Source organism: Silurus meridionalis, chromosome 23 (assembly GCF_014805685.1).
Source record: "Silurus meridionalis isolate SWU-2019-XX chromosome 23, ASM1480568v1, whole genome shotgun sequence".
In the NCBI taxonomy this organism is placed as follows: Eukaryota; Metazoa; Chordata; class Actinopteri; order Siluriformes; family Siluridae; genus Silurus; species Silurus meridionalis.
The window spans coordinates 16,943,279-16,970,215 of record NC_060906.1 but is presented as its reverse complement, the minus strand read 5'-3'; the positions used below and the strand labels follow the sequence as shown (position 1 = coordinate 16,970,215).

At 38.1% G+C, this 26,937-nt stretch overlaps 1 protein-coding gene across 3 annotated transcripts; it reads left to right on the top strand.

Annotated features, from left to right (window-relative positions):
- Positions 1 to 254: 254 nt before the first annotated feature.
- On the top strand, positions 255 to 25,875 carry ppp2r5cb (protein phosphatase 2, regulatory subunit B', gamma b). 3 transcript variants are annotated; one of them, XM_046835758.1, is made up of 16 exons: positions 255 to 449; positions 1,163 to 1,222; positions 3,407 to 3,569; positions 12,667 to 12,866; positions 18,143 to 18,253; positions 18,364 to 18,456; positions 18,532 to 18,662; positions 18,752 to 18,811; positions 19,043 to 19,151; positions 19,727 to 19,780; positions 20,204 to 20,374; positions 20,770 to 20,897; positions 21,989 to 22,090; positions 22,179 to 22,251; positions 23,330 to 23,446; positions 23,755 to 23,891. In XM_046835758.1, exons 1-16 carry the CDS (start codon positions 414 to 416, stop codon positions 23,779 to 23,781), a joined length of 1,635 nt encoding a protein of 544 aa, XP_046691714.1. In that variant the 5' UTR covers positions 255 to 413; the 3' UTR covers positions 23,782 to 23,891. The 3 variants fall into 3 exon arrangements, with proteins under 3 accessions (XP_046691714.1, XP_046691713.1, XP_046691715.1); XM_046835757.1 differs by having other exon boundaries at positions 258 to 449; positions 23,782 to 25,875; XM_046835759.1 differs by lacking the exons at positions 255 to 449; positions 1,163 to 1,222; positions 3,407 to 3,569 and adding an exon at positions 9,716 to 10,261 and having other exon boundaries at positions 23,782 to 25,875.
- Positions 25,876 to 26,937: the final 1,062 nt, after the last annotated feature.

Sequence of the window (26,937 nt, the reverse complement as noted above, 5' to 3'; positions counted from 1 at the left end):
CACACACATATAATGTATATATAGAATCTGCAGCAGATGCACTAAACATAAATAGTCCTTTTTTTAAATCTAAGTAGGGAAAATAAGATAGAACGTTTTTAAATTATTATTTTGATTAAATGTCCTCTTTGAACAATAGTTTAATACATGAACACAGCATGAGGACTAACATAAGAGCACAATAAAAACTTGTTTTAGGTTATAGGAACCACAGGATTGCTTGATGAATATGAAATAGTGTGAGTGGCATTGGTGTGTGTGTGTGTGTATAGGTGCACTGACAGTCTGACATGAAGATCTGAGGAAGAAAGCGGAAAGTGTGTGTGTATGTGTGTGAATAAGTGTGTGTGTGAAAGTGTGTGTGTAGCTCCAGTCGGGGAGTGGGCTCTGAGTCTCAGGCTTGAGTCGGACATATGAGTGCGATGCCGAACAAAACAAAAAAAGACAAGGTAATGTGCATTTCTTCTTCACAGGTTCACGCTCGATCGCAAGCTAGATTTCTTCTCTTTAACAAGATCTTAGATGAGTCAGAAATAATAATAATAAAAATACCCCAAAGCCTCACTTGTAACTATAAGCTAAGCTTCCTCTTCTTAATTCGGTGGACTATGCTAATGCAGGCTAACCGCTCAACGCTAGCGAGACTCTTTCACTTTATCCTTACGGTTTTTTTTACACAACATTAATTTATTACTATTGAACGTAACATTTTCCACCCAGTTGTTAAAATCTAAAACAATTAGTAGTTTGCCTTAAAGGCTAGTTTAGAAATGCAGGGTAGCTAGTTCGCTAGTTAGCTTGCACCAAGACGGCTACATTTGTTTTCTCAAGTGGCTGCTATTAAATTATTAGCTACTGATGGTTAGCTATATAAACTGTTGTGTTTTATTCTTTATTTTTTTGCAAGTTAACTTGTATAATCACTTAAAATAACCCAGTTTCCGCCTTCTAACTACCCTCAGTATCTGGTAAGAGCCAGTCGTGTAAGTTCCTGACTAGCCGGCTTAGTTATGCTAAGCGTCTGAGAGACAGTACCGCTCTTTACCATCAAGTCTCTGTTTAATTTTAACTTTATATTTAATGTTTAAATGTGTCTTGTGGCTACGTTGTTGAATAATGTAATATATAGCAGCGACACTTTCTCACTTGTGTTCTTTATTAGGAGTCACCGAAGTCTGGAAAAGTCAGTAAAACGACAGGACAAGAAAATTCAGATCATGAGGTAACGTAAAAGATGAGTAATATTCAAAATTGTATAGAAAACTAATTGTGTTTGTGTGTGTGTGTGTGTGTGTGTGTGAGAGAGAGAGAGAGAGAGAGACACAACTAGAATAAAAAGCACATACCCATAACAAGGGATATTGTACATCTAATGAACCCTCTCCCTGTATTCTCTATGAAATCCTATATATTGTGAATAGGAACATCTTTGCTTTAGTGTGCAGCTGTAACTCCTGCACTCTTCCTCTTCTTCTTCTTCCTCCATCATTTTTCAGTCTTCTTTCCTAAAGCCACAGTCACACCAGACATTCAGCAGCGGAGATATTTTCAGATATCTGCTGTAGAAAATCAGTTGTAGTTTTCCAAGGTGGTCCCATCGTCGTGTTGATCTCCTATCACCTTCTTTCCGGCTTCATGTTATACGTATTCGCAGGTTAGAGTTTGGCGGAAAAGTCGGAAATTCGACTTGCGTCACGTCAAACCTGGCCCTGACACTCCGGCACGTGTAACTCCGTTTACAATGGATGTCATTTCCAGCATGAGTTTGGATGGTTTAAGTAGAGCTTCTCCTATCACATAGAAGTAATGACTAAGAATCATGGTGCTGCGTTTGAGTGTCACTGAGATTGGACATCAGATGCTGTAGCATGTCTAGGAGAAAAGTGATTTTAAGGACGCTCGTGTTTTTATAGCTCGTCGTTACCTCCAGGATTTTTCTGTTTGATGTCTTGTTTTTCTAAATCTATACTTCATCAGTAGGATGCTCTGCGTTAGCAGCTTGTCAGCAGTGATGGTTCACTGGTGCGCCTTTGACTGTGGTTCCTCCTGCGCAGGTGCATTTTCTGAGAAATGTTTCATTCAAAGAGGATAGAATGTGAGCAATGACTTATGATTTTTTAATCTCACTCCCACTTATGTCTTCAGAAGTAAATATTTCAACACGTTGAGCCGCATCGTGTCAGACAGACAAGAGAAGGAGTAAAATGTAATGCCTGAGAACGCCAGCTCAATATATCTATACAATAAACTACACAGCAGGCACTAAGCTGCACGACAAAAAGAACTATCGTACAGTAGTGATTTGATCTTGTACATATAATGCATCTTGTGTAAAGTGAATGAGCACAGTGGATGGAGTAGGTAAGGTGACAGTGACAAGGTGACCATTAGGCTGATCTGCTTAGGAGTCCAGTGGGACGTGGCTGTTCGTGAAACTGGACTCGGCCCAGATCTGCAATAGACTTCTTCCTGTGAACAGTTGGAGGAGTGTGAAAAGTCTATGGAAGGGGCGAGTGAGATTCTTCCTTTTGTTTTTCTTTACTCTGCTCAGTCTAGATGTTCTCAGTAGCAGGAGTATGTGACCCTGGGATAGGCTTGTCAGTCTTTACTACCTGCTGTAGTGTTTTCCGGTCTGAAGTTTCCCTAACAGATAGTGATTCTACAGGTTGGAATGCTCTTTGAGGCTCTTGTGGAAACAGGTGAAGTTTGGCATATGCCAAGCTCTTCAGGAAGTAGTGTTGCTTTTGTGCTTTCTTCACAAATGTTAATGTTTTGGGGGCCTGTGTAAAGTGATCAGTGCACTTCCTGAAGATTCCCTATGAACAAACTGCTCACTGTTTCTACTGTCACACCAACGACGTGTAGAGGAGTGTCAGCTATTTGGGGTGTGAGCTTACTCATTTCTGTTAGTTTTGTTGTCCACTGATTAATCATTGATTCTCAGATATTAAGAGAACATTCTTTTTTTTCGTTTGTTTTTATTTTACACCGTTTTAATACAATCGCGGGGATGAAATGAGTCATCTTGGAAGGTTGTATATGGAAATTGATGAATCAAAAGGGGATATTTAGATTGTTACTTATGGTGTTTTATTTCCAGCATAGGCGTATTATGATGAATAAATGGGATTATGTGTGGGCGCTCTGGATGAAGCGATGCTGAACTCTTAGTAGCTTATGATCTGTGAAATGTAAAATTGGCTAGATGCGAGTGAGTGATTTTTGTCTTCTGACAGGTCAGGTGTTTAACACATCAGATTTGAACATAAGAGATAAAATAAGTTCGATTTTGACTCATTTGGAATAGAAATAAGCTTACCCTCAATCTCAAACATTGCACAAGGTGAATTTGATGTGCAAATGCTGAATAAGTTTATATACAAGTGAGCTTTTCTCTTCCCTTCAGGGATCTAACAGGAAGGGCAGTAATAGCGTGCCGCCCACCACACAGCTGCTGAAGGGGAAACAGTCTGGATCTCAAGCCCCTGTCAAAAAGGAGAAGAGGCAAAGCTCATCTCGCTTTAGCCTCAGTAATAACCGCGAGCTCCAGAAACTTCCCGCCTTTAAAGGTACGTATGTGGATCCGCTTCAGTTTACGCAAACTAGAAGTGTAACCATCAAATACTGTAATATATATTTACCCCAAAAAATGTCAATTTAAGCATTTTTAGAGCGACTTCAATTCTATATCCCAGATTTAAACTTTTCCAAATGTTTATACACATTATAAAGTTTTCCACTTTTGTTTCTATAGTTTAGTTTTTTTTTTTTTTTTTTTTTAAACTAGAGCACTAATCTAAAATAAATTTAACTGAGAGAGTGGTTACAATTCTCCAGTCTAGAACAGGATATTAACAACTTTTCTGACTTTTTGTGAGGGGGGGAAAAAAATAAAATTGATTTAACTACACTTATTTTCAATGATTGTTATAATCTTATAATCTATAGAAACGAATGTTCAGTGTTCTTCAGTGGTGGACAAGTCATAAATCCAGTAGCAAGCCCACAGAGCAGTTAAAAGCTCCACTGTGCTGCCCAGTCACATGTTTTGGTTGCCTGGGAACCTAATTGATTAGGCCAAAATGTGGCAGCTCATGTAATTCAATAATATATGATGATCTAGTAGATTACGAGGCACATGATAGTGTGACCTGAAGGAAATAAAACTGTTTGGTTTATGAGTTGTGATGCAGGCAGATCTGTCTGTGTACCACCATTTCTTTTAAATATGTTTAACTGAATGAATGTTGTAAAAGCAGAGTGCTACATTTTAGCTCTGCACTGCACTTTGCTTCCACTTTCTTTGCCTGTGTGTTTCTAAATCTGAAATTATATCTGACCTCAACCACTTCTTACCTTATCCAACGATGATATTTTATTAGATTATTGGTACACGTAGAGAATAGGGTACAGCATAACACCACACACCATATACCAAAAGGAAAACTTTATTTATTCAAATTTCATTACTTTTTTTTTTTTTAAGTAATTGTTTTTTTTTTCTTCTGCATACCGAACCTAGATTACACTATGTTTCTACTCTTGTCACACACCTTTGTAAAATGTACTGGCTATTGAGCATCAATGCTTAGAGTAATGCTGTTATTAGATGGCCCATTAATAACCCAGCTGTAGTGACAGTTTTATTTTTTATGCATTCTATATGCAACACACGATACTGAAAGAATATTGCATCATTGCCTTTGTTAATCTCAGATTAGACTGAGACATTTTCCCCAGTTTGTCATTTAAGACTGTTTGTCTATTGCTGCCCGGCAACCAAAAACAAAACACCAATCAGCCATTACATTAAAACCACTTGCCTAATATTCTGCAAGTCTCCCTTGTGCTGGCAGAACAGCCCTGACCTGTCCAGCATGGACTCCACTAGACCTTTGAAGTTGTGCTTTGCTTTCTGGCACTAAGACACCATTAGTGTATACTGTGATTTTTTTTATCGTGTACACAAAGTCTGGACCCAAGGTTTCCCAGCAGAGCACTGCCTAGAGCACCGCTTAGAGCACCACACTTCCTCCTTTAGATCTTCTTGTTCCCATTGTGCATTCTGGTACCATTTCTTCTACAGGTAAAGTAAGCTAAGCACGCAGACCCAGCCATCATAAAGACAACCTGATTCGCCAGACTAGATATTGTTCATTGATCAAATGTTATTGCAGGGTCTAGTCCTGATACTCATGGGCTCATCATAAGGACTTTCAGTAATGGACAGTCTATTCATTTAACCATTTGGTCCAAGTTACACAGATCTGTGCACTTGCTCATTTTTCCCGCTTCTGATGCATCAACTTTGAGAACTGATCGTTCACACATTAAGAGGTGCCACTGATAGTGGTTTTAATGTTATGGCTGATTGGTCTGGACTTCTCAATAAGTATGCAGTTGTACAAGTTTTGTGCTAAAATTTGAAGCTAGTTTTTGATCCTGCAAGTGGTAAATTGGTAGAAATGTTAGCAAATAGGAACGCTATTGTCTCAGTTAGTAAAATGCTGCTTTAACTTAATGAAGGTTTTGCCGTTCACTCAATGGCAATGAAGTTTTAAATCATTTATATAAAATAGATTTTTTTTTCAAAGAATTGTCTTATATGCAGTATTCATTTTTAACACCAAACTGCTCTACATACTTCTAATGGCATGTTTGGCAGTTTGTGTGGACAGAGGTACTTGACCATGACTTGTATTTAAAGCATTATTTTTTTTTTCTGGTGGGAAAAGAACTCTGTCCTGATTTCAGCTGAAGTTTTCACTGAAAGGCACATTTTGCCTGCTTTATAACTGCTGTTTATTTTCCCACTCTTTTGGCAGAGAAATATGTTTGGAACTCTTTAAATGAGCCTGTTTATATAAAGTGAGTTTCTGTAGTGGGCAACTACAGAACAGTGATTAATAAAGGCATCTGTGCCTTGGAAATATTTTGTCTTATCTCCAAATGTGAACCTTGGTGAAGATTTTAATGACTCACAGAGCTGTAAGCATGATCAATTTCATGTATGCATGCTCAATACAGACTTGTGATGTTGAGTATTTAATGTTTTTGTTTTTTTTGCAATAAGTGAATTATATAAAAAGTCAATTTTGTTTATTTAAAGAAAACTTCGTATCGTGGAGCTATTTGCCCACCTCCCTCAAATTGTTCGATCCAGTTTGTCTCAGAGCAGCTTGTTTGGTTAAAGTGTGGTCAGGCATTAAATGTAGCACTTCTCTTTATCTATCCCCAGTTATCTTTTTCATAAGTATAATTGTCCCCAAATGTTTAAAGGGAAGTGGATTTTTAAAGGAATGTTATTGGAAAAGGACATGTTTAATAGCACTACATAACTAATAACCTATTAAATACAGGTGACAAAACATGAAATGCAATACTTGTTAGCAGGTTGTCTTGTGTATTTGATTTGAGTCTGTGTTGTTTGTAATAAAGTTAAAATCAGTTAAAACATTTTAATAAATTTTTTGCGTTTAGATCCTGCTCACAATTTTTTTGCAAAAATGATTTACTACAGTACGCTCATGTTTTACTTTGAAATTGTGACAAGCAACACCTTTTACCTATTTGTGATTCCAGGTATGTTGCACACTTGGAGAGTAGCTCAATGCAGCTATTCTGCAGCTAGTATGGTTTAAGAAAGAATATAGAGAGCACGATGATTATACAGTATTGCGTGATGGGTATTATATCATAGTGAACGATCACACTGATGTTAAAGCAGAATTTGAATGAACGAGTTTGGTATTTTTGTAGTTTGGCTCATTTTTCATTCACGTTCTCACAAATACAGCTGTTCTAAATCTTTGATACTGAGCACCAAATTGTCCTGTGCCTCACTGATGATTGTTCATGTTTCCAAACCCTGAGGCTGAAAAATGCAAAACTTTACAAAAAAAAAAAAAAAACGACAAATAGCAGATGTTCGAAGGAGATTTCCAGCATAAAATTGGTGCACATTGATTGCTGCCTGATTTGAATAAGCTTTGCAGAGTCTTGCTTTATTTCTGAGAATTTGACCCGATGAGCAGAACATCCAAGGCTTCAAGTCAAAAGGCTTTTAAGAGCAAGCAGTTCATGACTGTAGAGAGGTGCTTCGAATAACAAAAGCTCTTTTAGACTGAAGCACAGCTTAGCCAAGAGGGCTTTTTACACAATTTCTAAATATCTTTACCCAGGGTAGCATCTTTCTCTTTCTACAGCATTATGATCAGGTCATGTGCTCTAATAAAGATCAGTGTTCTTTTTTTATTTTTAACTACACCCCTCTTAGTATTCCTTTTAGTGTTAAAGGGAAAGCAGATTGGAATCAAACCTTGATGATAATGATGTCACAGAGTCCCTTTGTTTCAATAGATTTTTTTTTGCCACTAACAAATTAACTAATATTTCATATATGTATGTATGTGTATACAGTATCTCAAAAGTGTGTTCACCCCTCACATTTCAGCAACCATTTTAGTAAACCTCCTCAGGGACAATACCACAGAAATGAAACTTTGCTATATTTCAGAGTAGTCAATGTGCAGCTTGGGTAGCAGTACAGATTTACTATCCTCTGAAAATAACTCAACATAGACATTATTGTCAACATAGCAAACAAAGTGAGTACAAGTGATAACGGCTGTACATAATTTAACTCTGCAAAGCCACATGTCCTATTCATCATGTTCGTTTTTTCCGGCTTGACAGGACCATACAAAGTTGTTTATCTTCTATTAAAGCAGTTTCAATCTGGTGTTTTGAGTACAATTCTTTTGTACTGAACACTGGATGTTCAACATGGCACCTCATGACAATTCACCAACACCCTGAAACTACAGTGTTACAGTACAGTGGCCAGGGTCATACAGAGGATTTCCAACACAGGTTCCACTTGGAACAGACCTCACAAGAGTCGATCTAAGAAGTTGAGTGCTCGTGCTGTGCGTCAGATGCAGAAGCTGGCTTTATAAACATGCATGAGTGCTGCAGCATTTCTTTAGAGGTTGCAGAAGTGGACCGTCTGCCTGTCAGTGCTCAGACCATACGCCGAACACTGCAACGAGATGGTTTGCATGATTCCAGAAGGAAACTTCTTCTAAAGCTGGCTCACAAGAAAGCCCTCAAACAGTTTGCTGGAGACAACCTGTCCAAGAGCATGAATAACTGGAACCATGTCCTGTGGCCTGGTGAGACTTAGGTGAACTTGTTTGGTTCAGATGGTGTCCAGCATGTGTGACAACACCCTGTTGAGTAGAACCAAGAAAATTTTTCTTGCCTACAGTCAAAGATGGTGGTGCATCATGGTCTGGGGCTGCATGAGTGCTGCTGGTACTGGGGAGCTGTGGTTCATTATAGGGAAACATGGATTCCAACATGTACTGTGACCTTCTGAAGCAGTTATTTTAGAGCAGTGGTCCCCAACCCCTGGGCCGTGGACCGGCACCGGTCCGTGGGTCAATTGGTACCGGGCCGCACAGAAAGAATACATAACTTGCATTATTTCCGTTTTATTTATTATCTGATTCTGAACGATGTTTTATTTTGGAAAATTACCGGATTCTGTCTGCCACATCTGTCTAGGACTCATTTTTTATGCATGTCATGATCCCTCAGTCACATGTCTTACCTCCATCCTCTACCTTCTTAAAGGGGCTGCTCCGGCCGCTAATACATTACAGCTAAATTTAAACCCCCAAGCGAGAAAAATAAACAAAAAAACAACACAGTGGATTCACGTTTATTATTATATGTAGAAAATAACAGTTTCAATGCCGGTCATATCATTTTTATTTTGTTGTATTTATCCGCCACACCTTAAAGGCCGGTCTGTGAAAATATTGTCGCACATTAATCCGGTCCGTGGCGTAAAAAAGGTTGGGGACCACTGTTTTAGAGGACCTTTAATCTGTACTGATATTTAAGATGCACACTGACTACTATAATAAAGTATATCCAATTTAATTTCTAAAGAAGTGTGCCTTGAGAACATACAATAAAATTCTTGCTGAATGTGAAGGGTGTACTTACTTTTGTGAGATACTGTTTAAGTATTAGTTCATTTGTTAGTATCAAAAAACCAGTCAATTGATACAAAGGAAATATCATATATTTTATTTATATATTTTAGAAATCCTGACTAAATCCTTACCTCTTTTATTACAGTTTCAGGTTTAAACATTTGATTTATTCAAATTTTTGACTTCTCATAATATAGTCTGTCTCCTTCTAGATACATCTTCTATAAACCTTTTGTTTTGGAGCTTTAAGCTAAATTCTCCTTTGTCTTAGTGATGACAATTGGGCGTGTTCCTGTTCTATCGGATCATCTGTGTCTGTTCAGCCGAAGATTCGCTGCACCGACTGAGCTGCTGATGATGCGGTTTCCTGTCAGCACTTTACTGCTTCTGTGTGGTTGCTTGTTTATCGTGCATGTGATAAAAATGTGTCAGGGTTGCACCCTGGCAGAAATCTTAAGTCATTCTTTTTCTTTCACGTTCCTTTCACCAGTAAAAGTGGTCGAGCTAATTTTGGCTGAAAAGCTGACACTTATGTAAGTGTGTCCTGTCTAGTCATGACTGGTTCTGTCTTAAAAAGCTACATAACACGCATGATCTGTTACTGGTTCAAAATTGTATCCTGAGTAATTCAGTTCTGTTGGTAATGTCATGAATGAGCTGAATAAATGGATGTGGTTTAGCTTTAATAGCAGCAGTGATTAATAGAAGTCCCTGCTGTGTTTGTCAGGCAGAGTTTGCGTGTGTATCTTACATTTCCTTCAGATGTGTGGGGATCGATGCAGCTGTTAAATATTGTTGTTCATTAGGCACAAATATTTCAATAGCTGGAGAACGTTTACAGATAACGATCTGTGCTTTTCTTTGAAATCTGACGGTCTTCACCGTGTAGTCAATATCCCGCCCTGCTTCAAACTTGGCAGCCAATTGCAAGCCGTTTCAGCTTGCAGTCGTGAGGTCCGGTCATGTGATTTTTGACAGCCAATGGCGAGTGGTTCTTTGTAGATGACATCACTAGCGAGCTGTTTCCCTCCAGCTTGCAGTGGAGCTTCATTTTCTGCTGAGAGTGCTGGTGCTGAAATGGAGGCTAGCTCAGATCGCTGTAGGTGATCCGCCTTCTCCCTCCTACCCTCCAAAACTCCCTCCCTCTTGGACGGACAGATAGGTGTTGACATGCTCTGAGGAGGGGAGCAAGATGGTTTTGGACACTCCAAGCTCAAATGGGCCTTTTCAGCCTTTGCCCCTCACGTATTTCAGAGGTGAGCCGTTCCGCTTCATTGTCTGTGGATGGGGGTAGGGATGAGACTGTGCCTCTTCAGAATGCAGCGTCTGTGTTTGCTGTGGTAAAAAGGAGGTTTTGCTAAAGGATCTAAAAAAAAAAAAAATTTGTGATTAGGTTTTAAGAGATATTTTGCCTTGTCCCATTTTCCTGCTGTTGTTTTATAATTTTTTTGTTTTTTTCTCAAGAAGGGACTGTTGCATGTTGCAAAATATTTAGATAAATACAGCTCTGTTGTAACGCTGTTAAAAGTGTAAGCAAAAAGGTAGCAAGGAGAGGAGGGGGTTGGAGCAGTTTTACTGTCTTCTGCCTCTCCCATCCCCCACTGAGACTGTTGATGTCAAAGGAAGTGAGGTCACAGCTTGGGGAAGTGAAGCTGGAACGCTATAGGATTTTGCAAAGAGAAAAATGCCTCTTTCCTGTGTCAACAGCATCTCGAAATCTCTGACCATTCATCTTGAAATTTCCTGTTGCTTTTATTATTTTGGGCTTCTCTGCTTTATTTTGTAGTGATGAATATATTTCTCTCTCATTATTAGTTAATATGCTCAAGCTTTGGTGACCGCAGCTCAGGATTGCTTAATGGTTTTTATAATACCAGTTGTTTTGATGCGCTGTTCATTCATCGGTTATATATTTTTCTTATTCCATTGTTAAACAATCTCAGCAGAACGGTGAGCTCTTGTCACTGACGTATTCAATTCTTCTGGTAGTTTGGTATGTAGCCCACACCCTGCAGTAGTTTGTAACTAGACCCCTTCATCAGTCCTGCAATCCTGCACAAAACATGCGAAAACAAGCCCGGCTGCTGTACAGAGGTGAGGTGAGCAGTCAGGCATGTTCACCAGGTAGAAGTGTTATTTCTAATAAGCTTGTAATCCTTCAGGTAATCCTCTGATATGCAAAATATTAGATGAAACAGAACTAGAGTGTGAGGAACGGCCCTGTTTTATTTATTGATTTCATTATTTAAATTTCAACAAATAAATAATGGAAGTTCAAGTATGAATGCAGCATTGTGTACAATGAACTGCAGTGAAAAATTGCGAAAGGTAAAAAGGGCACCTGGGGGGGGGAATTCCTTTTGGGACAGCAACTTGGAAATAATTCCAGATGTACTCGAACATCTCAGTTTCTGAACTCTTAACCAACCAATGTTCTTGGAATTTCAGTGTCACATTTGCATCAAGTCACACTACAGTACATTTCAGGATAAAAATGACCGAATTGAGCTCACACAATGTCATCCAGGTTTCAAACTCGCAGCATTTCTGGGTTTTTTAGTACTTGAATAAATAGAAATAGATAGAAATTCTAGCACTTAAGGCACTTTTGTATGAACCTAGGAGCTAGTTCCAATTAAACTGTTTCAGATAATCTAGTGTTTCGGTTCCAGGTTTATATACTGGAGTATTTCAGCAGAATAGAAATTCACTGCTTATTTATTTAGATTTAAAGCCTTCTGTGACTATGGCATATATCTGGTGGTGTAAACAGCCTTTTAAAGGCTGTCACACCCTGCTATATCATCCACATGATTGAGTGTGCCGCTATGTAAATCCATCAGTACGGAAGAGCATGAATTTTTGAGTTCAATAGGATCGAGTTAGAAACGGCAGTAGTGTTTTTACTTGGTGTCATGGTGTGCAATCGGGTGGTTAGGTCACCAGTGATGAAATACAGTTCCCGTTTATTACTGTCTACTGGTTTGTTATTTTTCTGATTGTGTGTTCCTGGTTCTCATGACCTATGTGTCTTAATGTGACTATTTTTAAAACTTTACCACAAAAGAATTAACCTTTTTCTCTTCAGAAAATCACACGGCAGCTCCCATTGCGTCTAGATGCAGGAAATAGACTGTGTAAAAAAAATGTTTTGGCTGTGTAATACATGTTACATTTCCTGATTTAAGCTCCAGGGCTGGAGTGTGGGGTCATTTCCATATTTATTTATTTATTTACATATTAATTTTTTTACTTCATGAGGGTAAGTCAGGGGAGAGATGGTGTGTGCATTTTATTTAACAGCCAATTGCTATTGATGCACAAAAAGTGGATGAAGAGAGAAAAAGTAAATAACAGAAACAGGAGACACACCACTCTAATCTGGCTTGCTGCTACATACAAAGCACATTCTTACCATGATACCCACGTACTTAGCGCTTAACTCGTTACCCTGTACTGTCCACTGCTGTCGACATGTTATTCCACCTTTGCTAATACTCAGATGATTGCAATGCTAGAGTGTTTGTAAATGTATCAAACCTGAGTGCTATGAAAAGCACAAAAAAACCTGGCACAGTCATGTTTTGCATAAGCAGTGCTGCGTTTATTTTTTTCCCCCTAATTTGACGCTCACCTGTACCTTTCTGCACTGTTGGTGTAGATGTGCCCCCAGCAGAGCAGGAGAATCTGTTTTTGCAGAAGCTGCGCCAGTGCTGTGTGCTCTTTGACTTTGTATCCGACCCGCTGAGCGATCTGAAATGGAAGGAGGTGAAGCGGGCGGCACTCAGTGAGATGGTGGAATACATCACACACAACAGGAATGTCATCACTGAACCCATCTACCCAGAGGTGGTGCACATGGTGAGTTTTACATTTTGTGATCAATACCATGAAGGAACCAGATTTAGAAGGAAAGTTTTATTCATATTGAAAGAGTTTTGTTAATGAACCTGATATATGTATATGATAACTAAACAAAGGTCTATTCATGTATTTGATAAATTGGTAATGTCATCGGTTTCAGCAGCTTGCTTGGCTTTAAAGATGTCCAGTCTTCACTGTCCCTTTTTTGGATGGACTTGACTCTGATTACTTTACATTTTTGACTAATGGGATATTTGCCAGTTGTGGCTACTTCATGGTTAAACAGACAAAAAAAGGCACACAATCCATACTAAAACCATGTTTATATTTGTAACGCATACACAGATGTGCTACATAAAAAGGAGCATTCACTTTGAGATAATGACTTTATAATTTCTATAATAGCTGCAATGATCTGTAAGGGTGTAATGATGCACTCTGGTCATGATTAGATTCGGGATGCTTGCTTCACATTTTTGGCTGTTTTGTGTCATTATAATAAACTGAGTGCAGTTTTGTCTGAACTATTTTAAAAAGTATATATATTATTTCACAAGCTTGAGGAAAATGGTGGATTGAAACATCAGCTCAGTAGCAACAATTGAGGAAAAGGTGTCCGATCTCCACAGCCTTATTTTCAGGCACTGTAGAGTGCAGCATTTCGAAACCTCCTGCTGATCTCTTCAACATTACAATATGGACATGTTTCTGTATAGTGCATGTTTGTTTTTAGCAATTTGGAGCTACAGGTGAGGATTCTCCCTGTACATGGTATTTTTATGCATTGTGCAGATTTGGGACCTCTAGTGTTCAAACATTGCTGTTGCATTAAATGCATAATTAATACAACGCTGGTGTGAATCGCACATTCCCACATTGCATATTGTCTAATTTTTTTGCATGAATCTGCATCGTGTTAAATGTATCATTACGCATACCTAGTGTGACGTTAATACAAGCGATCGGTTCAGCACAGATCTATTGTGATTTTAATAAACCTCATTTCGTTTGTGATTAATGGTGGAAATACTCGACCTTGGCAGAAAGCCAGGAGCTGTTAGTTTTCTGCTCCTATAATGCATCAGAAAGTGAAATAAAAACTGTTTTAGAAAAATGTTGGATTGTAACCAGTTATTCTAAACATATTTTTTTAGTTACACGGTTACACAAGGTTGTATACTGTAGCAGTCATTATTATCTCAATGATAAATACACAGACGCGTCATAATTACAAGTACCCGTGTGTTCGACTTTCCCCGAGTGAGATGTAATTTAAACAGGCAGACAATAAACCCCCATTTCAGGTAATTGCTACTTTTCGGCATGTAAGACACTTAGTCGGAGATTAATCCCAGTTATCACCACAAAACACAATTTGTTATTCATTCGTTCTTCTTCAGTAACTTCTTTGTCTTTGTCTGGGTAGCTGGGTCTAGAGACTGTCCAAGAAACAACGTGCACACACGTTCACACAAGAGTACACACCTAGGGATTGTTTGGTATACACTTGTTTGATGTGTGGAAAAAAACCTCTGAGAATGTGTAGAAGGTGAGTTTAAAATAAAACCAGGAGGCTGCAAGCTGAAAACACTAGTATGATTGTATTCGAAGGAGCCATGCTGATATTAGTTGTATAGTTGTATATTAGTAGTTGTATATAGTCATATATAATGTGGACGACAGCAGTAATCTGCTCGCTGTAACTTTGTTGCACACTGTATCTTTCTCAGGTACTTAAAAAGCTGAAGAGAATCATACTCTCTGTAGTCATGCATTATATATAAATCTGTATATCCTTGCTGGTTTTAATAGTCTGATGATGATGATGATGATGATGATAGTGCATCAGTGAAGCTTAAAATAATGATATCTTATTTGAAGTAGTTTTTGAACCGGGATTGTTAGTTCAGCTGGAGTGCACGGGGTTGACCTAGCCACAGCTCTGTGGGGCCAGCATTAACGGTTTCAGTGCTGTATTACATCTCTTTGATATTTATCAAACACTGGCCTACATGTTAAGCAGGAAACCACTTTTAATCGAAGTGCAAATTGAATCATTCCTCTTATTCTGCTTCAATTTAATCCTTGTAGCACACAAAAAAAACAGTCAAGCTTCCAGAATCAGCATGATAATATACTCGTACACTAGAGTTCCCTTATCCGCTTTAGAACACGGACACTTTGAAGTTCATCGCTTTTATCATCAAAGTATTAAGATGAGTCTGAACACTGAAGAGTGCCAGTCTTCTGTTTATCGTCTTTGTGGCTCCACTGTGTTGCCTTTGTCTGACCAGATAGTAATTAGGGCTCGGTTTAATGGAAAAGAAGCCATTTATTAAGCACGAGGTCAAATGACTTGTTTGTCCATTATGTGCATACTGAGATTGCATAGGAAAATAATGATGCTGTGGACTAGCATTTGAATTTGTGAAGCTGGAGAAAAATAATTAGGTGCTTTTGCAGGTGTTTTCTGATGTCAGAAAACTAGATAAGTGCTAATGTCCTTTGTAAGAAATGTTGTTTGGTATAACGTACAAAATACAAGCACACATGTATTTCAGGTCCTAAATTAGAACTCGGAAATATAATCTCACCACGATTCTCATGATGTGCATCATGCTATGTTTGATCACAGACATGTTGCATGTTTAAGTAAATGATAAATTATTCTAAATAATGTATTTGTTTACTATTAATCAAATTTAAAATATAAATGTTTATCAACACGTTACGTAAGTCTTACATATGGTAATACACTGAACAAGCATAACTTTATGGTCAGCGATCAGCCATAACGTTATGACCACCTGCCTAAACTTGTGTTGGTCCACCTTTTTGCTGAAGGAAACAGTTCTGACCTGTCAAACATTAACATCATTAACTTCTTCAGCAATTTGTGAGCTACAGAATCTCGTCTGTTGGATCGGACCACACGGGCGAGCCTTCACTGTCCACGTGCATCAGTGTTATTCACTTCACCTGTCGTAATTTTAGGCCTGCTTTTAAAGATTTATTATAATTATAACACGTGTGAAATTCTAAAAAAACGAAAGAATTTGATTTGAAAAAATCCATGATGTTTTGTATAATTTCATTCCCTATTCATAGTTAATCTTTATATATTTTTCATTCTATAGTTAATTGTGTACAGTGGAAACATTAATCTTAACAACTAGATTTTTTAATTTTCTTTTTAAAAAACAAACCTTTTTATACACAATTGAAATTTTTTTTTCCAAGCAATTCACAATTTATTCAACATTATTAAAAGAGGTAGAAAAGCAGGCATCCAGAATATCAAACAGGCAGTGTGACAAAACTTAGTGCTCTAAAATGCACACTTCAGCAATTCCCATGAAGTAATGAGTAGCAGAGCAAACACTGCTGCCTGAACCTGCACAATGTTCTGGTTTACAGAACTCTGAATGCCATATTCTAAAGGTCATGCATTGTTTTTGTGGTTGCGGGTTTTGACGTTGATGACACAAGCGCTACAAAGCGCACAAGGAACTGTATGCCCTCTGTTTCCAGTTGCAGCCTATAGTTTCTGGGCAGATGTTTCACATAGAAAGTGAATTTGCATACTTGTGTTTTTAGGTGCTTTCTTTATGTCCAGCGTAGTCCTTTTTATATTGTACATCCTTCAACAAGCCCTGTTTTTGAATAGACACAGGGGACAATATAATAATATTTCCACCTATAAGATTTATCGTTGTAATTACAATCTTATTTATGTTAGATTAGCTGTAAGGTGCATTTTAGTTGCTGTCCTAAGATGATGAGGAATGAAAGAGGTGTTCAGGCCCTGCTGTGTATGCTTTTTGAAGCAGAGTTTGTGGTAGTGAAGTAAAAACTGTGACACAGTGCTAAAATGGATTGACTAATCTAGACAAAAAGTTTTTAGGATCACCTGACTGCCCCCTTATTCATGTAAAATAAAGAACAAACATGTAGTGAATGTCAGTTCTATGGAAATGAAAGGAATTGCCTTTTTTCGGTGTGAGAGGGTGAACAGAGAATGGCCAGACTGGTTAGAGCTGACAGAAAGCCTACAGTAATTCACAAGTACAATTGTGGTGAGCAGGAAAGCGTCACAAAATGCACAACTTGTCGAACAATGAGGTGGAACGACTACGACAGCAGACAACCACGTCAGGTTTCCCTTCTGTCAGCCAAGAACAGGAGGCAGTTGGTACTCATCAAAACTGGACAGTTGAAGGGTGGGAAAAACTTTGCCCTGACTGACGAATCTCGATTTCTGTCATACAGATGGTCAGGTCAGAATTTGGTGCTAACAGCATGAAATGCTTTTGTTAAGTATAAGTCTGCCTGTGTCAATAGTCCTGGCTGGTGGGGGTGGTGTAATGTTTTTATGACTACGTTTGGGAGTGTAAATGCAAAAAAAAAAAAAAAAAAAAAAACCTTGAAACCACAGCTTATTTGACTCATTACAGTCAGTTCTTCAGTGGTTTTCTCCAATCTGGATCTGACTCCAGGAGAGCCCTGCTGGGATGTGGTACAATGAGGGATTTGCAGCATGAAATTGCACCCATAATCTATAGGAATTGCGTTGCCAACATGGATTAGAATCTCATTGGAAAATCTCCAGCATCTTGACAATGAACTGGAGCTGTCTTTAGTGCAAATAGAGACTCTACCTAGTATTAGTATAGTCTGCTTAATAATTCAGTTCAATTTAGTTTTTGTAGCACTTTGAGAGGAACCAGAGTCAAAAGGGTGAACTGAGTAATACAGAATGTCCATTCATAAGTTTAATAATTTTTTATTTTAATTCATCTCTTGTTCACTGATGGCCACTTGAATGTGTTCATGCCAAACGTAGTCCTTGGCCACTGTAGCAAACTGTTTTTATATTAAATACAGTCCAACTTCTTCTTCATGGTTAAGTACTTTGTGGGAAGATTATTTTTACGATGCCTGCTGTCTTAAACTAAAATACATCACTTTGTGGAGCATTACTCATTATACAAGGAGGAGAAATAAAAACTTATTGCTCTCAGTGTAAACCTTATATAATAATTCTTAAATAATTGATCTGGCTTGTTATAAATGGGTTAAAACCATACATTAAAATGTAGGCTGTAATGTTGCAGTGCAGTTCTTACTGATGCTAGTGTTAAATTTACAGTATGATATAGATAGATAGATAGATAGATAGATAGATAGATAGATAGATAGATAGATCGATCATTTAATAAATAAATAGATAATTTAGCTATGGCCTACTTAACCTGTTACTACTTTCTCTTTAGTTTGCAGTCAACATGTTCAGGACATTACCGCCCTCGTCCAACCCGACAGGGGCAGAATTTGACCCAGAGGAGGATGAGCCCACGTTAGAGGCTGCCTGGCCGCATTTGCAGGTACACGCACATTACACACGTTACATTTCCCGCATTACATACATTATACTCAACATGTGTCTTTGCTACGTGGCTCCTTTTAATTCTGTATTTCTTTTTTTCCTCCTCAGCTCGTCTATGAATTCTTCCTGCGTTTTTTAGAGTCTTCAGACTTCCAACCAAACATAGCCAAAAAGTACATTGACCAGAGATTTGTCATGCAGGTATGACCCGTCAGCAAATATTGTCAAAAGAGAGTTGCTAAAATGTAAGTCTTATAATTATGGGTTTATTTTCAGCTCTTAGAACTCTTTGACAGTGAAGACCCTCGAGAAAGAGACTTCCTGAAAACCACTCTGCATCGCATTTATGGCAAATTTCTAGGCCTCAGGGCCTACATCAGGAAGCAGATTAATAACATATTCTATAGGTGAGTGTTGTACCAATACATTAGTAACACTCCTTGTATTTTATATTTATGTCCAGTAATGCTACTGATTTTTTTACATTTTATTTCAGGTTCATTTACGAAACAGAGCATCATAATGGAATAGCAGAGTTACTTGAAATATTAGGAAGGTACGTGCTTTTATTTATTTATTTATTTATTTATTTATTTATTTATTTTCTTTTAAAAGAGAATTCTTTCAATGAGAGATTGGCTGCTAGTCTAGTCTTCTTTCAGGCTTCTCTTTTGTTTTTGCTTTTTTTAATGTCTGTGAATCGTGAAAGGTCTGTGAACTACTACGTTCCACTATGCTGGTTTATCCAGTGTGTGTGTGTGTGTGTGTGTGTGTGCCTCTTTTTCAGCATAATCAACGGGTTTGCCTTACCACTGAAAGAAGAGCACAAAATATTCTTGTTGAAGGTTTTGTTGCCTTTGCATAAAGTCAAGTCTCTCAGTGTTTACCACCCGCAGGTATGTGTCATCCTTTTTCCTACGCTTTTTTGTTTTGTTTGTGAGATATGCACTCATATTAGTGCTTGACAGGAATAGCCTTTTAAAAAAGATATTTTCCTAGAATTGTTTAAAATATTATCCCACATGATTGGATTCTTAGCTTATACATTTAACAAGGCAATTCCTTTGAGTCCGGCAATAAAGCAACATTTGTAAGTTTTTATACGGCAGACAAAAACAGTACAGACTTAATTGACAAATATACCTGTAATATGTTCAGAACCATATTAATGATAGCGTGATGCTTATTACTACAGTTTTTAGTATAACACCATGTTTTAACAATATTATGTCCTTTACTTCTAGTTCCTGAAATAAACTGTATTAATAAGAAATACTTAACTGTAATAATAATTGTTATTTATTTATTTTTTATTTTTTTTGTGTGGAGGGTCCACACCAACAATATATATGGAGACATGTCTGTTTGCAAAAAAGGAAAAAGTCTCCTGGTTTTGCATTGAGAAAGGATAACTATAATTATGCTTATTCACAGCACTAAACGTGTTTTTTCATTCTTGTGCATTTTGTAGCTGGCTTACTGTGTGGTACAGTTCTTAGAGAAGGACAGCACTCTCACAGAGCCGGTATGTTCCACCTCCTTTCTGACACTTGCTTAAAAAAAAAATAGGCAGCAAAACATTACTTGTCTGTAGACAGACACTCCTACACACAAAGGCATATTTATGGAATGCTCAAACTTAATGACATGGCACAACACTTGCTTATGCAGTTTAACCTCCTTAATTTTGTGCTGCCTCATAGCTCTTAGCACATTGGTTCGTTTTTATTTTTTCTTACCTGGAGTTAGGTAAATATGACATTCATATAGGACCTGATGCAATTTAGGTCACATGTGGCAGACATTCTTAGTTATTTATTGAAGACTGCACCCTTTTTGCTGCCAGCTTGATCCCATTTTTTTGTACTGTATTTTAACCTCATTCTGGATGATGTTTTTCACCCTATTGAAGACATGTTTTTAAATCTCTGGATTGAAATGTCAACAGGTGGTCATGGCTCTTCTAAAGTACTGGCCGAAGACCCATAGCCCAAAGGAGGTGATGTTCCTCAACGAGCTTGAGGAGATCCTGGATGTAATTGAGCCCTCTGAGTTTGTCAAAGTCATGGAGCCTCTCTTCAGACAGTTGGCAAAATGTGTCTCCAGTCCACACTTTCAGGTCAGTCTGCACTGCTTGAAAAGTTTTAAATAAAGGGAAATTACTGTCGATAAATGCAATACAGTTTGTTTCATTTATCTAATTATTGCTTTGTCCAGGTTTACCAAAGTCTCTGCTAACGAAAGGCTTTGAAACCGATTGTTCAGTGTATCTGCAATGAGCAATATTCGACATTTGTACAGTAACTTACAGAAACTTCTCAAGTCTCAGCAGATTTATGAGGCAACATTACAATAACATCAAGTTGTAATATTAAACTCTTTGAATATGATTAACAATCAAAAAAAAAAATCCAAATGTAATAATCTAAAAAATGTTAACTGGGACCACCAGAGTAAATTTTTTGTGGTTGTGTAATTATTTTTGAAATACATTAACTGTCTGATTTCAAACAGGTTGCAGAGAGAGCCCTGTATTACTGGAACAACGAGTACATCATGAGTCTGATCAGTGACAATGCAGCCAGAATTTTGCCCATCATGTTTCCGTCCCTTTACCGCAACTCGAAAACCCACTGGAACAAGTGAGTCACATTTCGGTTTTAGTAGACTTTTTCTGACCTCTTTCTATTAAATTCCCCTTTGAGTTGTGTGTAGTGAACACAAAGTAGTGAAGTACATGCATGGTGGAAAACGTTTGCTTTGTCGGTTTTAATCTACAATCTCAAAGTGTACTTGTATAAGATTTTCTGTATGTTTGGTTTTTTTTGACGTACTACTCTTAATTCCACTTTATTTAAACAAGTATCGTAATTTTCGGACTATTAAGCGCACCCAAATATAACACTGAACTTGACAAAGATTTTTATTTTGAACATAAATAAGCCGCACCTGTCTATAAGCTCTTCTACATTGAAACAAATGAACTTTACACAGGCTTTAATGAAAGACAGTGTCTGTAACACGGCTTGTATCTAAACAGCAGCCTACCAAGAAAGTCATTGTTCACTGTCTTCCTCCTTCCTTTCACAACAATTTTTCTCGAGAGTTTTTCTTTTGGCATCGTCGTGCGTTTAAAAATCACCATCGGTGAATCTTTTCTCCCGATGCCGTGCAGCTCAGAACACAGGTGAAGTGCGTTTTTTCATGCCCGGTTGTTTTCAGCGTGACGAATGATTCGCATTTCCTGTAGACAGTCCGAGTGAGCGGCAGGTCAAACGTCAGAGGAACATCATCCATATTTATGATGTGGTGCGGCCCGATTCAGTGGGAGCGCATCTGATTTAATATAAAGAGTTTCATTGGTTCACCTGAACCCGTTCCGCAATTTCGTTGGTCTAATGTTATGGGGCTCATTTTTTTTTTGGTTTGAAGTTTGTGACACCGGGAAAACCCAGGAAAAATCCATAAATTAGCCGCTTCACTGTTTAAGCCGCAGGGTTCAAAGCGCGGGGAAAAAAGTAGCGGCTTATAGTCCGGAAAATACGGTAAAAAAGGTTTGGTAAATGCACAGTGGCTAAACTGCTTAAGATGTGCTTACTTTTTTCACATTGTGTATATTGATAGATTAAAAATGATGCTTATGTTGTGTTGTATGCAGTTGTGTGCAGTTTCTTTTGATACTACTTTTTAAGCCTGGATAGACATAAAATAATCTTGTCTTCCTTTCCTCCAGAACAATCCATGGTTTGATCTACAACGCTTTAAAGCTCTTCATGGAGATGAATCAGAAACTCTTTGATGACTGTACACAACAGTTCAGAGCAGAGAAAAATAAGTATGAATGTCCATCAGTTTATCATTGTTTTTTTTGTTTTTTTGTTGTTGCTCATTTGCACTCAAAACTCCTTTCTGTTGTCTTTTAGAGAGAAGCTAAAGTGGAAAGAGCGTGAGGAAGCCTGGATAAAAATAGAAAACCTTGCGAAGTCGAACCCCCAGGTGAGTGACTTCTCTTTATGTTCCTCATTTGTAAATACAAAATGCATAGCAGTGATGCGGTTCCTCACAGGGGAGGAACCGCATACTTAAGAGTTCTATCTCAAATTAGACGTATTTCCACACCAGTAAATTACAGTGCTGACTTTTTTTGCACAAAATTTGTACAGTGATTTCTGATGCTTTTGGAACACTCAAATGCTATTGCTTAAATAGAAAACAATGCCCTAGAAATTATGTTACAGTATAATAGCTTTATTTCAAAGGGTTTACACCTGAATTTGCTAAAACACAACATAAGCACTCTTGTGCTTTTACAGAACTAATATAAAATGCACATTTTGTCCAAACCACAGTTAACAAAACCCTTATCTTTGGCAATTTGCATTAAAGTATTACAAAGTACTAGATATAATAAATGGTATTGGTTTGGTCATTTAAGTGGACTTTGACTTAAAGTAAAAGTTCTTCCTCTTCTTCTTCTTCTTTCGGCTTCTCCCATTAGGGGTCGCCACAGCGGATCATCAGTCTCCATACCCCCTGTCCTCTACATCTGCCTCTTTCAACCCAACTACCTGCATGTCTTCCTTCACCACATCCATAAACCTCCTCTTTGGTCTTCCTCTTTTCCTCCTTCCTGGTGGCTCCATCCTCAGCATTCTCCTACCAATATACCCCATGTCCCTCCTCTGCACATGTCCAAACCATCTCAATCTCGCCTCTCTCACCTTGTCTCCAATACGTCCTACATGGACTGTCCCTCTGATAAACTCTTTTCTAATCCTCTCCATCGTCGTCACTCCCAAAGAAAACCCTCAACATTTTCAACTCTGCTACCTCCAGCTCCGCCTCCTGTCTTTTACTCAATGCCACTGTCTCTAAACCATACAACATCGCAGGTCTCAAAACAGTATACAATATATACAATATTCTGCACTGTGACTTCACCTGAGCTATTTTGTCAAATAGGCCTGAAATCACCACACTAGTGAGATATAGGAAATTAGGCCTCCAAAAAAAAAAAAAAAAAAAAAATTTGTTGGCTTATTCTTGTTTGTGTTGATTAAAATTTTTATTGCAGTTCCTCTTGTATATTGACTCGACCGGTTTGAGTAGCCCAATGGAAATTGAAACGGACAGCGTAGGAATGGATGATGTCACCGCGCTCAAAAAGGCAGTAGAAGAAGAAGCTGTGCAGGTAAATAGCACCATTTTATAAAAATATAAAACTTTAAAATGTAAAAATATAAAATGTCTATTTTTTTTAAATTGTTACTCATTTCTTGATAACATCAATCACCTACTCTAATCTTTGCTGAGATGATGACAAAGAAATTAAGAAAAGCTTGATATTTGAAATGTAAACCCATTTTTCAGCACTGTACTAATGCGAGCTGTTTGATTTTAAAGAGTTAGTAGTTAATGATTTCCTGTATTACTGTTAAGTACTGATGTCACACTTAACCTAGGCATTATAAATCAATAATATACTTCTTTGTCACTTAGACAAACCTGCTTGTGTTTGTGCTGTAGCTTCAGAGGGAGCAGCGAAGAGAGCGACCCCTAATGCGTCGCAAATCGGAGCTTCCTCACGACATGTCCACAGTAAAGGCCCTAGAAACCCACCGGCGTGCGGATGACATGATAACCAGCCGTGATGGCCACTAAAGGAGCGGAGCAGCTCAGAGGCAGAGGCCAAGAACAGCGCGCCCGGTGCACAGCAGCAGAGGCAGCAGCAGCACAGGATGGCCTGGTGTGACCCGGAAACCTGGACACACATTTAGCTCTGCTCCCATAAAGAGCCACAGTGACCCTCCCTCGGCCAGTGCCCCTACGCTGGAGTTTTTATTTTAGACCTTCTCAGGTGTACTCTTTTGTTTGTTTGTTCGTTCGTTTTTTGTGTGTGGTCTTGTTTCCACAAATCTCTTCCTTTCTTGTCACATGCATCTGCACTGACTTTCCTTCCATCACTTACCGTTAATTTCATTAAGGGAGTAGGTGCTAGGGTGAAAACCGTGAGCGGGTTGTTTTTCAGCACAGGAGCACTTGCAGTTTGACTGCTGACCATTGTGTTTTAATTGAGCAAAAGCCTCTCAACCTACATGAAGACGGGAGAGTGCAGATTTTGGGTGAAAATGTGTATTCATCTCTTATCTTTTTGTTTTCTCCACTTAATGCTAGGACATAGCTGCTATTGCCTCCAGCTTTGTGCCTCAGTCTGGTAGTTTCATGTCAGTTTGTGTGTGATTGTTTGTTTGTTTGTTTAATGTGTGATCTGGTCCAGCAATGGGGACTGTCAGCCAAGTGTCACTGTTTGGCAAAAGGAGCAGATTTATGGTATCTATTTTACTTTTAAAATATGCTCGCCAGACATTGGAAAGCTCCTAACCTTGATGAATATCTAAAGGAAAATATTCCTCTGTAGAAATTAGGTCCTGTGCCAATTTATTTTGTTGTAATATATTTTTAGATGCTATTCAGTACACCTGGCTATAAATACACCCAGACTGTGTGGATGTTCAAACAATGGTAAATGATTCGATGCATTTGCGTCCATATTTCCTTGACTCTGATGGCTGTTTCATGGTGGTGGAAGAACTGCCTGGAACTGCCCTCACAGTGGGAAAGCACCTAGGACACGGGTTATACGGCGCTTTTTTTTTTTTGTAAAGCATTATTAATTTTGCTATGTTGAGCCCTTTTAGGGGTTTCATAACATCATTTTCAAGTTTACTCTAATGAACTTAGAACAAGCTGCACACATCAATTGTTTGGTCTGTATCCACTGAGTGGCAGTTTACGAATATGTGGAAGCACCAGATTGTTAAAAAATAAAAAGCCTTTATTTACATTGAGTGCCTTTTAGCGAATAGGAAAAACCTTTTATTAAATGCTATAAGCATATAAAAGTTATAAAGGCAACGAGGTTTTCTAAATAAGTTTTCTGTTACAAAATGCTACCGAATTAGAGGAAAGATGCGATTATAATTATATCCAGTGACCTTTTGATAAAAACGTACACTGTGGGTAAACTTGGTCTGCTTAACCAGTTGTCTAGAGGAGTCACCATGTGACTTCGGATGGTGGAGTAACCTAACGAACAGTAGAAATCAGACCACGTTTAAATCGTATGGTCCATATTGTGTCCCATAGAGGATAAAAGGTTTAGGTGTTTTATTTCTTCATCTCTCTTGTTGGGTTTGTAAGGTTAAAGACCTGGGCCATTGTTTGAACTTCCATTAGGTGCTGAGGCGTGAGAGGCTCATAACATTCTGAGGGTCTTGTATGTCTTTGGGAATTGTTTGAAATTATAAAAAAAAAATATATATTGTTTGTTTTTGCTTGCATTAGCTTGTTCGATATGAATGTGCAAGTTTGTAAATAGGACTACAGTGATCAGTCTTTTTAATTGTCAAAGAATAGCAATCACCAATAATTTGTTCCACACATCTGGTATGTTTAGCTGTTTCTAAAGGCCACCACATTTATTTTTCTTTCACCATCAATAGGCTAGTGCTTTACAAGAGGTAAGTAGTGCATCAGCTCACTACTACAGTGTGTGTGTGTGTGTCATCCTTTCCGCTGCAAACCGGAGCTTGTTTTCAGCATTAAATGGCTTTAAATGAACATCTCTGGAGGCTTTTTCTCTTGATAAAACAGAACCATTGCAAAAGTGTCCTTTAGTATCCACCCCTGCTCAAAGGCTTCATTTAATATTGTACATATTATGTACTATTATTTTATCTTCTATCTATTATTAAATGGTAGATCTCTTACTTTGTACAAATTCTCATGTACAGATGAAAACGTTATTAGCAACTACATGCAGTTGATAAAGTGGCACAAACATCTGTACATGTTGCTATTTGCATTAGAAATGTTTAGAGTTGAAATGCTATTTTTATCAATTTGTAATTCAGAACTTTTTATTTCTGTCATCTGTGATGCGACTTGTCATACATTAGCCTTTGTGTGTGCTCTTAAACATTCTCAACTGGTGTACATCTAGTAAATAAAGAAAATTGGTGAGTTTTATATTTTCATGCAGAGAGCAAATTGCAATTGTTTATACTTGTCATTGTTCTGTGTGTGTACGTGAGAGAGCACGTGAGTTCTTATAGTGCAGCAGCTCAATGCAGCAATTGCTTTTGGCCCCAAACACAGGGGTGTTTAATCTTATCCATAAAGGGCTGGTGTGGTGGCAGGTTTTTGTTCCAATCAAGCAAAAGCCAAACCTGCTTCCACTTGTTGAATCATTTGATTTTGACTTTCAGCAGACTGAAGGGTGTCTTCTGCTTGTTTAGAATGAAATTCTGCACTCACAATGGCTTTTTTTGATAGGATTAGAATCTCTATGATTAGAATGGGATTGTGACTGGCTGATGAACTGGATATCTTTTGAAATTGATCCAGACATTGTCAAGGTCACCACAAAGTCAATTGTCGGGAAGGACCAGCAGCAAAGGGACCCCCATATGATGCTGTTCACATGGCAACTTGTAGACACGATAGGAATAAAATAACAACCATTTTTCTGACTTTATTTATATGTGCGCAACTTCAGATCCAAATGATTCACTCCTGTGAGACAAAAGATACAAAACTGTATTCTAGGGATGTGAGATTGTGGTTTGACCCAAAATGTAATAAAAATCTTGTGTATTGAACCTACTAGATAATTTTAAACCA